Source organism: Coregonus lavaretus (genome assembly GCF_964263955.1).
Source record: "Coregonus lavaretus genome assembly, chromosome: 3".
Taxonomy (NCBI): domain Eukaryota; kingdom Metazoa; phylum Chordata; class Actinopteri; order Salmoniformes; family Salmonidae; genus Coregonus; species Coregonus lavaretus.
The window spans coordinates 56,512,710-56,527,726 of record NC_139990.1 but is presented as its reverse complement, the minus strand read 5'-3'; the positions used below and the strand labels follow the sequence as shown (position 1 = coordinate 56,527,726).

At 45.9% G+C, this 15,017-nt stretch overlaps 1 protein-coding gene across 1 annotated transcript in view; it reads left to right on the top strand.

Moving 5' to 3' along the window:
* The window catches only part of LOC311118880 (glutamate receptor ionotropic, kainate 2-like), a gene marked incomplete at both ends in the record, with an annotated part of 168,614 nt that overhangs the window by 105,306 nt on the left and 48,291 nt on the right, over window positions 1–15,017 (top strand). Inside the window, 3 exons of the mRNA XM_084157682.1 lie at window positions 5,390–5,533; window positions 7,453–7,560; window positions 8,629–8,742. Coding sequence (XP_084013808.1) covers window positions 5,390–5,533; window positions 7,453–7,560; window positions 8,629–8,742 — 366 coding nt within the window. The remainder of the gene's footprint in view (window positions 1–5,389; window positions 5,534–7,452; window positions 7,561–8,628; window positions 8,743–15,017) is intronic.

The following is a 15,017-nucleotide window of genomic DNA, read 5'->3' as shown; positions in this document are numbered from 1 at the left end:
TGCGCATTGGTCTACTTCTTTTCAAGACGATCGTGACAGAAAAACCCACCATAAAAGGACCAAGCAGCGTGTCCAGGAGCAGGCAGACTGGACATGGGAGGAAGCGCCAGGAAAGGAGATGGAGAGGCTGGCGATGGCCCAGGTGGGCAAATCGTGGTCCTGGGAGGACATGCTCGGGGGCAAGGGACCTTGGGGTAGGATTAAGGCCCTGGCGAGAGAGGAGCAGCGGCGTCAGCAGTGCCATCGTCGGACGGACGAGAGGCACCCCCAATAATTTTTTAGGGGGGGGCACACGGCATGGGCGACTGGGCAGCAGGAGGCTGCCACAGGGCGAAATGGGAGACGAGGAGAGAAGGCCACCGGGTTACGGGAGCCATTGGCGAGAGGAGGGAAGGAAGTTGTAGAGGCACGGCGAGAGGTACTGAGGTGTATTGCCAGTCCGGTCCGGCCCGTTCCTGATCCCCGTTTAAGGCCAGTGGTGTGTGTTCCCAGTACGGTCCGGCCTGTTCCTGCTCCACGCACCAAGCCTACGGTGTGCGTCGCCAGCCCAGTCCGGCCTGTCCCTGCTCCACGCACCAAGCCTACGGTGTGCGTCGACAGCCCAGCCCGGCCTGTCCCTGCTCCACGCACCAAGCCTACGGTGTGCGTCGCCAGCCCAGCCCGGCCTGTCCCTGCTCCACGCACCAAGCCTACGGTGTGCGTCGCCAGCCCGGCCCGGCCTGTCCCTGCTCCACGCACCAAGCCTACGGTGTGCATCGCCAGCCCAGCCCGGCCTGTTCCTGCTCCACGCACCAAGCCTACGGTGTGCGTCGCCAGCCCAGCCCGGCCTGTCCCTGCTCCACGCACCAAACCTACGGTGTGCGTCGCCAGCCCAGCCCGGCCTGTTCCTGCTCCACGCACCAAGCCTACGGTGTGCGTCGCCAGCCCTGTCCGGCCTGTCCCTGCTCCACGCACCAAGCCTACGGTGTGCGTCGCCAGCCCTGCCCGGCCTGTCCCTGCTCCACGCACCAAGCCTACGGTGTGCGTCGCCAGCCCTGCCCGGCCTGTCCCTGCTCCACGCACCAAGCCTACGGTGTGCGTCGCCAGCCCTGTCCGGCCTGTCCCTGCTCCACGCACCAAGCCTACGGTGTGCGTCGCCAGCCCTGTCCGGCCTGTCCCTGCTCCACGCACCAAGCCTACGGTGTGCGTCGACAGCCCAGCCCGGCCTGTCCCTGCTCCACGCACCAAGCCTACGGTGTGCGTCGACAGCCCAGCCCGGCCTGTCCCTGCTCCACGCACCAAGCCTACGGTGTGCGTCGTCAGCCTGGTCCAGCCCGTTCCTGCCACTCGCACCAAGCCAGGGGTGCGAGTCGTCAGCCTGGTCCAGCCCGTTCCTGCCACTCGCACCAAGCCAGGGGTGCGAGTCATCAGCCTGGTTCAGCCCGTTCCTGCTACTCGCACCAAGCCCGGGGTACGAGTCGTCAGCCTGGTAAGGCCCGTCGCTGCTCCACGCACCAAGCCTAGGGTGCGAGTCGTCAGTCCGGCACAACCCGTGCCTGGGTCATCGGTGCCAATTCAGGTACCGCTCAACTGCTCCACTAAGGAGCTGAAGCCTACCGCCCCTGCTACGTCCAGTCCAGCTCCAGCCAGCGGGGCCAGACCGGACCAGGGGCGCTATGGGGGGTTTGTTGGAGGGTGGTGGGCAAGGCCGGAGCCAGAACCGCCGCCGAGGAGGTATGCCCACCCAGCCCTCCCCTGTTTTGCTCGTATTTAGGCGCGGTCGCAGTCCGCGCCTTTAGGGGGGGGTACTGTCACACCCTGGCTCTGGGACTCTATTTGTTGAGCCAGGGTGTGTTCATTCTATGTGTTCTGTTTCTATGTTGGGTGTTTCTAGTTCGTCATTTTCTATGTTTGACTGAGTGACTCCCAATCAGAGGCAACGAGTGTCAGCTGTGTGCTGGTTGTCTCTGATTGGGAGCCATATTTAACTGTCTGTGTTTCACTTTGTGTTTGTGGGTTTTTGTTCCTTGTCGGTCTTTGTCACCGTGGACTTCACGAGTCGTTTATTGTTTTGTTTAGTGTGCTTATTATCACTGACGGTAATAAAGTCAATCATGTTCGCTCAACACGCTGCGCATTGGTCTACTTCTTTTCAAGACGATCGTGACAATAATAAGTTGCATGGATGCACTATGTGTGCAATAATAGTGTTTAACATGATTTTCAAATGACTACCTCATCTCTGTACCCCACACATACAATTATCTGTAAGGTCCCTCAGTTGAGCAGTGAATTTCAAACACAGATACAACCACAAAGATCAGGGAGGTTTTCCAATACCTCGCAAAGACATTGAATATCCCTTTGAGCATGGTGAAGTTATTAATTACACTTTGGATGGTGTATCAATACACCTAGTCACTACAAAGATACATGCGTCCTTCCGAACTCAGTTGCCGGAGAGGAAGGAAATCGCTCAGGGATTTCACCATAAGGGCAATGATGACTTTAAAACAGTTACAGAGTTTAATGGCTATGATATGAGAAAACTGAGGATGGATCAACAACATAGTTTTTTTAGGATACAAATAAATGGAATAGAGCTAAGCACAGGCCAAATCCTATAGGAAAATCTGGATCAGTCTGCTTTCCAACAGACACTGGGAGACAAATTCACCTTTCAGCAGGACAATAACCTAAAACACAAGGCCAAATATACAGTGCCTTGCAAAAGTATTCATCCCCCTTAGCATTTTTCCTATTTTGTTGCACTACAACCTGTAATTTAAATTGATTTTTATTTGGATTTCATGTAATGGACATACACAAAATAGTGCAAATTGTTGAAGTGAAATGTTCCGTATTGACTGACCTTCATGTCTTAAAGTAATGATGGACTGTCGTTTCTCTTTGCTTATTTGAGCTGTTCTTGCCATAATATGGACTTGGTCCTGTATACCCCCCCCCCCCACCCCCCCCCCCCTCCCCCCCCCCCCCCCCCCCACCCACCTACCCACAACACAACTGATTGGCTCAAACGCATTAAGAAGGAAAGGAATTCCACAAATTAACTTTTAAGAAGGCACACCTGTTAATTGAAATGCATTCCAGGTGACTACCTCATGAATTTGGTTGAGAGAATGCCAAGAGTGTGCAAAGCTGTCATCAAGACAAAGGGTGGCTATTTGAAGAATCTCAAATATAAAATATATTTTGATTTGTTTAACACTTTTTTGGTTACTACATGATTCCATATGTGTTCTTTCATAGTTTTGATGTCTTCACTATTATTCTACAATGTAAAAAATAGTAAAAATAAAGAAACACCCTTGAATGAGTAGGTGTGTCCAAACTTTTGACTGGTAGTGTATATAATGGTGTGTATGGACAGTATATGAATAGGAAAGGTGTGTACAGCAGTAGTTGTGTAGGATGAGCCTTGACTAGAATACAGTATATGCATATGAAGTGGGTAAAACGGTATGTAAACATTATTAACGTGACCAGTGTTCAATGACTATGTAGATAGGGTAGAGTACTATGTAAGGTGCAGGGTAGAGTACCGGGTAGTAGCCGGCTAGCAACAGTGACTATGTTCAGGGCAGGGTACTGGGCGGAGGCCGGCTAGTGGTGACTATTTAACAGTCTGATGGCCTGGAGATAGAAGCTGTTTTTCAGTCTCTCGGTCCCAGCTTTGAAGCACCTGTACTGTCTCTGCCTTCTAGATGGTAGCGGGGTGAACAGGCCGTGGCTTGGGTTGCTGAGGCCCTTGAGGATCTTCTTGGCCTTCCTGTGACACCGGTTGCTGTAGGTGTCCTGGAAGGCAGGCAGCGTGATGTTTTGGCTGACCGTACCACCCTCTGGAGAGCCCTGCTTTTGCTGATGGTGCAATTGCCATACCAGGAGGTGATACAGTCCGACAGGATGCTCTCAATGGTGCACCTGTAGAAGTTTGTGAGGGTCTTAGGGGCCAAGCCACATTTCTTCAGTCTCCTGAGGTTGAAGAGGTGCTGTTGCCCCTTTTTCACTACACTGTCTGTGTGGATGGACCATTTCAGGTTGTCAGCAGAGGAACTTGAAGATTTTCACCCTCTCCACTGCGGCCCCGTCGATGTGGATGGGGGCGTGCTTGCTCTGCTGTCTCCTGAAGTCCACGATCAGCTCCTTAGTTTTGTTGACATTGAAGATAAGGTTATTTTCCTGGCACCACTCTGCCAGGGTCTCGTCGTTGTTGGTAATCAGGCCTACCACTGTTGTGTCGTCAGCAAACTTGATGATTGAGTTGGAGACGTGCGTGACCACGCAGTCATGAGTGAACAGGGAGTACAGGAGGGGGTAGAGTATGCACCTTTGCGGGGCGCCCGTGTTGAGGATCAGCATGGCTGAGATGTTGTTGCCTACCCTCACCACCTGGGGTCGGCTCGTCAGGAAGTCCAGGATCCAGTTGCAGAGGCCCGGGTTTCAGACCCAGGGCCCTGAGCTTAGTGATGAGCTTGGATGGCCTTATGGTGTTGAAGGCTGAGCTGTAGTCAATGAACATACATAGGTATTCCTTTTGTCCAGATGGGATAGGGCAGTGTGCAGTTCGATGGCGATTGCGTCGTCTGTGGATCTGTTTGGATATAAAAATTGTAGTGGGCCTACGGTGTCTGGTAAGGTAGAGGTGAAGTGATCCTTAACTAGCCTCTCAAAGCACTTCATGATGACAGAGTGAGTGCTACGGGGTAATAGTCATTTAGTTCAGTTACCTTCGCTTTCTTGGGTACAGGAACAATGGTGGACATCTTGAAGCAAGTGGGGACAACAGACTGATGAAATTATATTGAACAAAAATATAAACGCAACCTGTAAAGTGTTGGTCCCATGTTTCATGACCTGAAATAAAATATCCCAGAAATGTTCCATACGCACAAAAAGCTAATTTCTCTCAAATGTTGGCCACACATTATTTAACATCCCTGTTAGTGAGCATTTCTCCTTTGCCAAGATAATCCTTCCACCTGACAGGTGTGGCATTTCAATAAGCTGATTAAACAGCATGAGCATTACACAGGTGCACCTTGTGCTGGGGACATTAAAAGGCCACTCTAAACTGTGCAGTTTTGTCACACAACACAATGTCACAGATGTCTCAAGTTTTGAGGGAGTGTGCAATTGGCATGCTGACTGCAGCAATGTCCACCAGAGCTGTTGCCAGAGAATTTAATGTTAATTTCTCTAAAATAAGCCGCCTCCAACATTGTTTTAGAGAATTTGGCAGTACGTCCAACCGGCATCACAACTGCAGACCACGTGTAACCACGCCAGCCCAGGACCTCCACATCCGGCTTCGTCATCTGCGGGATCATTTATATTTTTGTTCAGTGTATATAAAACATTTAAATTATACATTCTCTCTGTTGTTTTCCAGACGGACGCTGCGCTCATGTACGATGCCGTGCACGTGGTGGCCGTGGCCGTGCAGCAGTCTCAGCAGATCACTGTCAGCTCCCTACAGTGCAACAGACACAAACCCTGGCGCTTTGGGAACAGATTCATGGCCCTCATCAAAGAGGTACGTAGCATTATACATTACACACCGGCCCACTGGAAAGGCAGGGGTGGGATGGACATGGAGAGAGAGAATGAAAGAATGAGAGATAGCCTACACACACATAGGAGAGAGAGGCACAAGAGAGCCATACAGAGACACAAGCTAGAAGGGCACAGGGGGGCAATCAAAGAAATCAATGTAAATGAAATAGAAAGTGAAAGGCTTTTTTTTTACTGCATTTTTACAGTTGTATGTTCATACTGCTCCGAGAGCAGCAACCATCTTAATCTTAAAACTGTCTCTCTGTTTTTATATAATATCCCTACAGAATGGGTCTAAATTATCTTAATCTGGGCTAATTATTCCTCATTGTGCTAGATAGATTCTGGAAACTGGGGCGGTTAATCCAAACCTCCCTGTCTGTCAGTTAGGCAGTTAAAGAGCAGGATTGGCCCAGGCTATATTTAGGGTCTGTAAAGCCTAACTACCCTGTTCTGTTCTGTTTGCTCTGTGAGATATCACCAGAACCCTGCTAACACTCACACTGCTGCCGGCTGGGGGGTGGTGGGGGTGGAGGGTGGTGTGGGTGGAGGGTGGTGGGGGTGGAGGGTGGTGTGGGTGGAGGGTGGTGGGGGTGGGGGGATGAGAGGATGAGGGGATGAGGTTTTTGACATATTAAAGCACTTCGTCTCGAACCGCCGCACAAATATTCTCACATCTCGCCACTTCGAGTGCTCTCTCTCTCCAAGCCTGTGGACCAGTATAGGGTGGACGCCAGCCCTCATAAAAGACACTGCTGTTTAGCCTGATGGCCTTTATATACCACTGCACTGTCGATCCAGAGTGACACACAGGCTAACATTACACTATCACTGCATCACCACTGTATCACAGGCTAACACTGAACTATCACTGCATGGCCACTGTATCACAGGCTAACATTACACCATCGAATCACCACTGTATCACAGGCTAACATTACACCATCGAATCACCACTGTATCACAGGCTAACATTACACTATCACTGAATCTCCACTGTATCACAGGCTAACATTACACTATCACTGAATCACCACTGCATTACAGGCTAACATTACACTACTACCACTACATATTTCTGCATCACAGGCTTACATTACACTGAACATACTACATGTATTTAATACGGATTTATTCAAATGTATTTCATATGTGTTTATTTAAATGTATGAGATACCCAACCAAAATTATGACACATTTCCACTGTTATTTTCAACATAACCACATCAAACCACATAGGCAGGTAATTGTGGCTATTTCTTGGAAATTCACAGTCTTCTTTCATCTAGTGCTCTCTTCCCAACAGAGAAGAACAATGTGACTTTTATGATCCTGTAATAACATGACGTTAGATGAGTCATACTGCAGGTTCTTTCTGAAAAAGACATCCGCTTTAAGCCAGTTGCTCCTGCTTCTCTAAGAAAAGGGCACAGAATTCAACACTTGCTATGCAATGTAACACAAGAGAGTTCAGTGCTTAGGGCCACTTTTATGCTTGATTTTCAGCATTCCAAAGCAGTGTCTGTATCGTTACAGATTAGGTAATACCTATCTCACTGTTACTAAAGCAATGATCAGAATTACATCCAAAAAGCATCTGTGTCCTGGAGAAATCTGTATCGAGTTTGTGTGTGTGGTATTAATAAGTAATATACAGTGTGTGTGTGTGTGTGTGTGTGCAGCATACCTTTGTGTGTTTGTGCGCCTTGCTTAAAGGTGAACTCTAATGAATAATGAATGTCTCTATTTTGCTGAGAATGAGTGAGCTCCTGTGACCTCTTGCTCTTCTGGTTATGATGAATCTCTCTCTCTCTCTCTCTCTCTCTCTCTCTCTCTCTCTCTCTCTCTCTCTCTCGCTCTCTCTCTCGCTTCCTACCCCTCTCTCTTTCTCTCCTCCAGGCCCACTGGGATGGCTTGACTGGGCGGATCACTTTCAACAGAACCAACGGCTTGAGGACAGACTTTGACCTGGATGTGATTAGTCTGAAGGAGGATGGACTGGAGAAGGTACTGTGTGTGTGAGTGTGTGTGTGTGTGTGTGTGTGTGTTTGTTTGTTTGTTTGTGTGTATGTGTGTGTTTGAGTGTGCATATTTACAATACACGACCATGTGTGCACATCTATGGAGGAGATAACTCATAAACAAAAGCTTGCCAACACAACAGATCCAAACATCCATCCACACACGCACGTACGCACGCACACACACACACACACACACACACACACACACCCTCCTTATACACATGCTCCCCTGTGTGTGCCTCTCAGCTGCTCCTGACCTCCCCGTCTCTCTCTGTGACGTGTGTCTGCACCTCCATGAATAATTTACTCTATTAATGAAAAAATCTTCAGGAGCCCTCCAGCGTCATGAAGGCTGAATTAAAGAGTTGATTTGCAATTACAAAGAAGCCATCTCTAAGGCCTCAGTAGTGGGCATCAGAGAGAGGAGCAGAGCTGTTGGGGCTGTAGTTGGCGGCAGGTAGCTTAGTGGGTAAGAGCGTTGTGCCAGTAACCGAAAGGTCGCTGGTTCTAATCCCCGAGCCGACTAGGTGAAGAATCTGTCGATGTGCCCTTGAGCAAGGCACTTAACCCTAATTGCTCCTGTAAGTCGCTCTGGATAAGAGCGTCTGCTAAATGACGTAAATGTAAATGTAGTTGGTTGGTGCTGCAGAGCAGAGTGTCTGCTGAGATGAGAGGCCCTACAGCGGATAAGAGAATAACACAGCCAGGGTGAGAGGACCCTGCAGACTCGTCTCCTCTCCTCCTCCTCTTCTTTCTCCTTCCGCCAACCCCTCCTTACACACACTCTCACATACACACACATATGCTCAGTAGTGTGAACTCTTAACTCTTAACCTGCGGGATATGATATAAGAGCTGATCTAGGATCAGGATCTGTCCCTAGCTCTCTGTGGAAGAGGAGTATGTGGGTTTGTGTGTGTGTGTGCGTGCGTGTTTGTAATAAAGTACAGTACCTCATAGACACACTCTCTTCCCTGAACAGTTTTTCTGCATGGAAGATATAACTGAAGTGCACTAAATGCTAATGTTTTGCATGTGTTTTTCCCCTCAGATTGGAACATGGGACCCTCCTAGTGGCTTGAACATGACAGACCACCAGAAGGGGAAGACATCCAACGTCACAGACTCCTTAGCCAACAGATCTCTAGTTGTCTCCACCATATTGGTAAGTACCATTCACTATTTTCTCTGGGGTAGACACTTCTTGTCTATTCATAGAGAAATGAAATTGCTGTACTAACTGTCATTAAAGCTGGGTGCTATAACGGAGTTCTATCATGTCTATCTAAGTGATTATGAATGCCCAGAACTGCTCCAAGACTTAATTGACTCCTTGGGAAAGGTGTCATTCCTTTTTAGTCTTTAGGTCATTTTCTTTGAAAAGTGCTCCACTTGAATTTCTCAGGATGGTTGTCAGCCTGTGATTGAATTGAATGGAAGTAGCCAGAAATACACCACTTTTAAATTACCAGTCCACACTGTGGAGAGGTCCCTTTCCAATGGGTTGAGAACAGTTTCAGGCAGGGCTAATTGGCTGATTGATTGTCCAATAAGATTTCATGGCTTAAGGCTCTCTCTCTCTCTAGCATTTTATTAGTCCCTCTATTGAGGAGTTGTTTCTCTACCCAGTGATGCTAAACCCAGACATTCAGGGGAACTCTGGGAAGTTAAACAGTGCCCTAGGATCTCTATTGCTTCTCTATGAGTCACACAGACCAACTCACAGCTGTACTTCCTCAGGCTTCATCCAACCATATTTGGCATTTTAGAAAAGCGCTATAAAAATCTTGTGTATTGTTATTATTCACTCTATAGAAGATGTATAAAAAAACAATGAGCTTATCACTCCCCATCCTGTGACGTCTATCTGTTGGGGTGGAGTCTGTGTGTTGTAAAGAAAGTCTGCTCTGGTGCTGTAGTGATTCTGTAGGCTACACGACGACTCCATCCCTCCGTCTGAAAGCTATACCAGAGCCTGCCGCAAGTGACTCATCACGACTAAACAGGAAGCTTCTTGAATCAAGAAAATTAAGGCAATTTACGATCCTATTATTAAGAAGCAGAGCGTAAAAATAACAATATCAACCAAATTGCGGTTTGTCATTATTTATCCCGTGCTGCGCTTGCCTTACCTCTCCCATGCATGCTGCCGCTGTGCGCTGATTGAATTGCTGTTATTAGTTAAGACTTTACATGTCTGTAATTGGTGTATCAGGATTGAGTCATGGGGAGATCTCGGATGGCTTTTAGGGGAGGAGAAAAGAGGAGGGAGGGCTGACAATAATTGGGTTTGTTACATTTGATTGATGCAGACTTTTATCCAACTTCTCTTCATTTTCTCCATGGCAGACTGAAGGATTACAAGCCCCTCTTTAAAAGGTGGAGCTGTAATTAGTTTTCAATGCCTCAGAAATCTGAACTAATCAAAAGAGTTTTGGCCATTTTGACAAGACCTCATACTGGTAATAGACTGGTGGTTAAAGTCACAGTACTTCTAAGACCTCATACTGGTAATAGACTGGTGGTTAAAGTCACAGTACTTCTAAGACCTCATACTGGTAATAGACTGGTGGTTAAAGTCACAGTACTTCTAAGACCTCATACTGGTAATAGACTGGTGGTTAAAGTCACAGTACTTCTAAGACCTCATACTGGTAATAGACTGGTGGTTAAAGTCACAGTATGCCCATATGATAGTTGAAGAAGTCGTAGTATTTCATAACTGGTTTACTGCAACGGCATGAATCAGATGACTTTTTAACATTATCAAACGTGTGATTTACCTGCTCATAAGGTTGGGTTTGAATCCCAGAGCCTGCAAGGTGGAAATATCTGCTGTTCTGCCCTTGAACAAGGCAGTTAACCCCCAACAACAACTGCTCCACAGGCATTATGCTCTTTTTCACTTTAGAAATTGTCCAGTTGATGTAAAAAGGCTTCTTCTCTAACATATCATTACATAAACTGTACAGTGGGGTCCAAAATTATTGACACCATTGATAAAGATTAACAAAAATGACTGTATAAAAGAAATAATTAAAATGCTGAGCTATATTGTATGCTAAAAAAATTTATACCAATAGATTTGCTCAGAGAAAGAGATTTTGTTCAGCAAGTAATCTTTTTTTCAATACCTTTCAATACCTCCCCTTGTGAGGATAACGGCACAGAGCCTTTCTCTAAAATGTTTTATGAGTTGGAGAACACATTGGGAGGGATCTTAGACCATTCCTCCATACAGAAGTCCTGAGACTTGCAAAATGTTGATTTTGTGGCCAATTAACAATTTATTTGTGGATTTTGATGTGTGCTTGGGGTTATTGTCTTGCTGGAAGATCCACTTGCGGTCAAGTTTCAGCCTCCTGGCAGAGGCAACCAGGTTTGTGGCAAAAATATCCTGGTATTGGGTAAAGTTCTTGATGCCGTTGACTTTAACAAGGGCCCCTGGACCAGAGGAAGCAGCCCCATAACATCAAAGATCCACCACCATATTTTTAAGTAGGTATGGGGTTATTTTCTGCTCATGCATTCTCATTTTGACACCAAACCCACCACTAGTATGCATGGCCAAAGAGCTTTCTTTTCATGTCATCTGACCAAAGCACCGGTTCGAATACAAGTTATGGGGCTATTTTGCTTCCACTGGTCCTGGGGCCCTTGTTATGGTCAACGGCATAATTAACTAATTAACCGCACAAAGATATTGTTAATTTGACAGACAATTTCAATTTTGCGAATGACCATCTCAGTCTCCGGACTTGAACCCCATTAAAAACATGTGATTTGAATTGAAGAGGGCATTCCATAAGCGCAGACGAAGGATATCAAGGATCTGGAAGGATTCTGTATGGAGGAATGGTCTAGGATCCCTCCCAATGTGTTCTCCAACTCATAAAACATTTTAGAAAAAGGCTCAGTGCCGTTATCCTCGTATGTGAGCTATTGAAAGGTATTGAAAATTGGTGTCAATGATTGACTCCTACCTTTTTGAGAAAAAAATATATTACTTGTTAAACAAAATCTCTTTCTCTGAGCAATTGTATTAGTATAAAATAATGTAATTTTCCAGTTTTTTGTTGTTGCATATAATATAGCTCAGTATTTGAATTATTTATTTTATAAAGTTATTATTGCTCATCTTTACCAGGGGTGTCAATTATTTCAGACCTTGCTGTATACAACACTAGAGAATCATCCTCACCTGGGGCACCAATCGTAGTAGTGCACACAAACAGATCCCACCTCCTTTAGCTCCATTTCCCCTGTGGGAGGGGCTTTTAGTATGCCAGACATGAGGAACAATTAATTGAAACAGAATTTGATATGAGACTTTTATTTACGAGAGAGAGAGAGAGAGAGAGAGAGAGAGAGAGAGAGAGAGAGAGAGAGAGAGAGAGAGCGAGAGAAAGAGAGAGAGACCATAATATGACATTTGAAATGTCTCTATTAATTTGGAACTTTTGTGAGTGTAATGTTTACTGTTCATTTTTTATTATTTATTTCACTTTTGTTTATTATCTCATTCACAAGCCCTTTGAGTTGAATTGAATTGAGAGAGAGAGAGAGAGAGAGAGAGAGAGAGAGAGAGAGAGAGAGAGAGAGAGAGAGAGAGAGAGAGAGAGAGAGAGAGAGAGAGAGAGAGAGAGAGAGAGAGAGAGAGAGAGAGGGGGAGAGAGAGGGAGAGAGACGATGAAAGTTAGACTTAATATGAACATGTTATGTGCTCAGGTCTAGATCTGTGCTTCTTCCCTTTGTGTTATCGGTATTCTATGCCTTTTAATGGGCTGTGAGAGAATGCAAACACACAAACACACAGACAAGCAATGCAAACAAGCTGTGGATAGCTTCACAGTATAATAATGATCATGAATGAGACAGATGTGAAAAACTCATTAATTACCTCACACTGACAAATAACTACTGTAAAGGTTCATTAAGCTAAATGATGGTATAATCAACCATAAGTAGCTAGTGCAACACTATATCCTGTTGATTACCTGTTCTACCCATCATCTGTCAAACGTCTCTCTGGCTTTGCACACCTGCATTGGCTGTGGGATCAGCTTTATATGCATTATATTATAAACCCTTTTCCCCATACAGCGGACTCTGATTTTACACAATGCTTATCAAGGCCCCAAGGATAAGGAGTTGTTACTAAGGTAACGGGGATCTAAATAAATTAATAGACAAATCAACCTTTCAAGCTTATTTCCTTTCTTTCTTTTTCTTTTCATACACTTCATGGCTCCTCTTTTGGTTTCTTTAGTCAAAGCACAGACACTCAAGTCACTGACTATCTTCACTAACCAACTTTGAAATCAAACCTGTTTCAAATATACACTACATTACCAAAAGTATGTGGACACCTGCTTGTTGAACATCTCATTCCAAAATCATGGGCATTAATATGCTATAACAGCCTCCACTCTTCTGGGAAGGTTTTCCACTAGATGTTGGAACATTGCTGCGATGACTTGCTTCCATTCAGCCACAAGAGCATTAGTGAAGTCGGCATTGATGTTGGGCGATTAGGCCCGCAGTCAGCATTCCAATTCATCCCAAAGGTGTTCGATGGGGATGAGGTCAGGGCTCTGTGCAGGCCAGTCAAGTTCTTCCACACCGATCTCGACAAACCATTTCTGTATGGACCTCACTTTGTGCATGGGGCATTGTCATGCTGAAACAGGAAAGGGCCTTCCCCAAACTGTTGCCACAAAGTTGGAAGCACAGAATCGTCCAGAATGTCATTGTATGTTTTAGCGTTAAGATTTCCCTTCACTGGAACTAAGGGGCCTAGCCCGAACCATGAAAAACAGTCCCAGACCATTATTCCTCCTCCATCAAACTTTACAGTTGACACTATTTATTCGGGCAGGTAGCGTTCCCGTGGCATCCGCCAAACCCAGATTTGTCAGTCGGACTGCCAGATGGTGAAGCGTGATTCCTCACTCCAGAGAATGCGTTTCCACTGCTCCAGAGTCCAATGGCGGCGACCTTTACACCACTCCAGCCGACACTTGGCATTGCGCATGGTGATGTTAGGCTTGTGTGCGGCTGCTCGGCCATAGAAACCCATTTCATGAAGCTCCCGACGAACAGTTCTTGTGCTGATGTTGCTTCCAGAGGCAGTTTGGTACTCTGTAGAAAGTGTTGCAACCGAGGACAGATGATTTTTACACGCTACGCGCTTCAGCACTCGGCAATCCTGTTCTGTGAGCTTGTGTGGCCTACCACTTCGTGGCTGAGCCGTTGTTGCTCCTAGATGTTTCCACTTCACAATAACAGCACTTACAGCTACCGTGGCAGCTCTAGCAGGGCAGAAATTTGTCGAACTGACTTGTTGGAAAGGTGACATCCTATGACGGTGCCACGTTGAAAGTCACTGAGCTCTTCAGTAAGGCCATTCTACTGCCAATGTTTGTCTGTGGAGAATGCATGGCTCTGTGCTCAATTTTATACACCTGTCAGCAACAGGTGTGGCTGAAATAGCCAAATCCACTAATTTGAAGGTGTGTCCACATACTTTTGTTTATATAGTGTATATTTCATAAATAGGGTTTTCATAGTATTTGTTCATTATTTTAAAGTTGTTCAACATAATTTTTTGTTTGACCATTTCTAACTATAAGAGTTTGTCACATTATATAATGATTAGAAGACAGGAGCAGGAATACGTTTTAGGGGTTTTATTTACTCCACCTAACACAAACACGTATATATATATATATCAAAGGGATGTAACCCAAACAAAGAGTGACACAATACACAATACACGGAACGAGACCCGTAAACAACAAGAGCACAATACACGGTACTCACGAGACCAACGGACATGGGACAATTATCGACACATATATACACATACTAATCAGGGGGAATGGGAACCAGGTGTGCGTAATGAGACAAGACATTCCGGGGTTGGTGGTAATGATCTAGTTCAGTGACACCTAGAAGGCCGGTGACATAGACCTCTGGAGCTGGTGAACGGAATGAGCAGCAGTACCGGGAGGATCCGTGACAGAGTTCAACTTTGATTAGGCAGTAATCCTATGGGTTCCATGACTCCACATCACACATGTGAGATTTTGCAACTGATAAGGTTGCACTATGCTATTTTTTCACTTTAGAAATGGTGCAGCTGATGAAAAAAGTATTATTCTCTGACATAATACACACATACAACACAAAGAATCATCCTCACCCGGGTACCAATCGTATTAGTGCACACAAACAGATCCCACCTCCTATTGGCTACACTAATCGTAGTAGTGCTCACCAACAGATCCCACCTCCTATAGCCCCGTTTCCCCTTTTGGAGGGGCTTTTAGTATGCCAGACATGAGGAACAATTAATTCAAACAGAATTTGATATGAGACTTTTATTTACTACTGTTGCATGATCTATGAGTCACTGATCGGGATGAATTGAAAGGTACA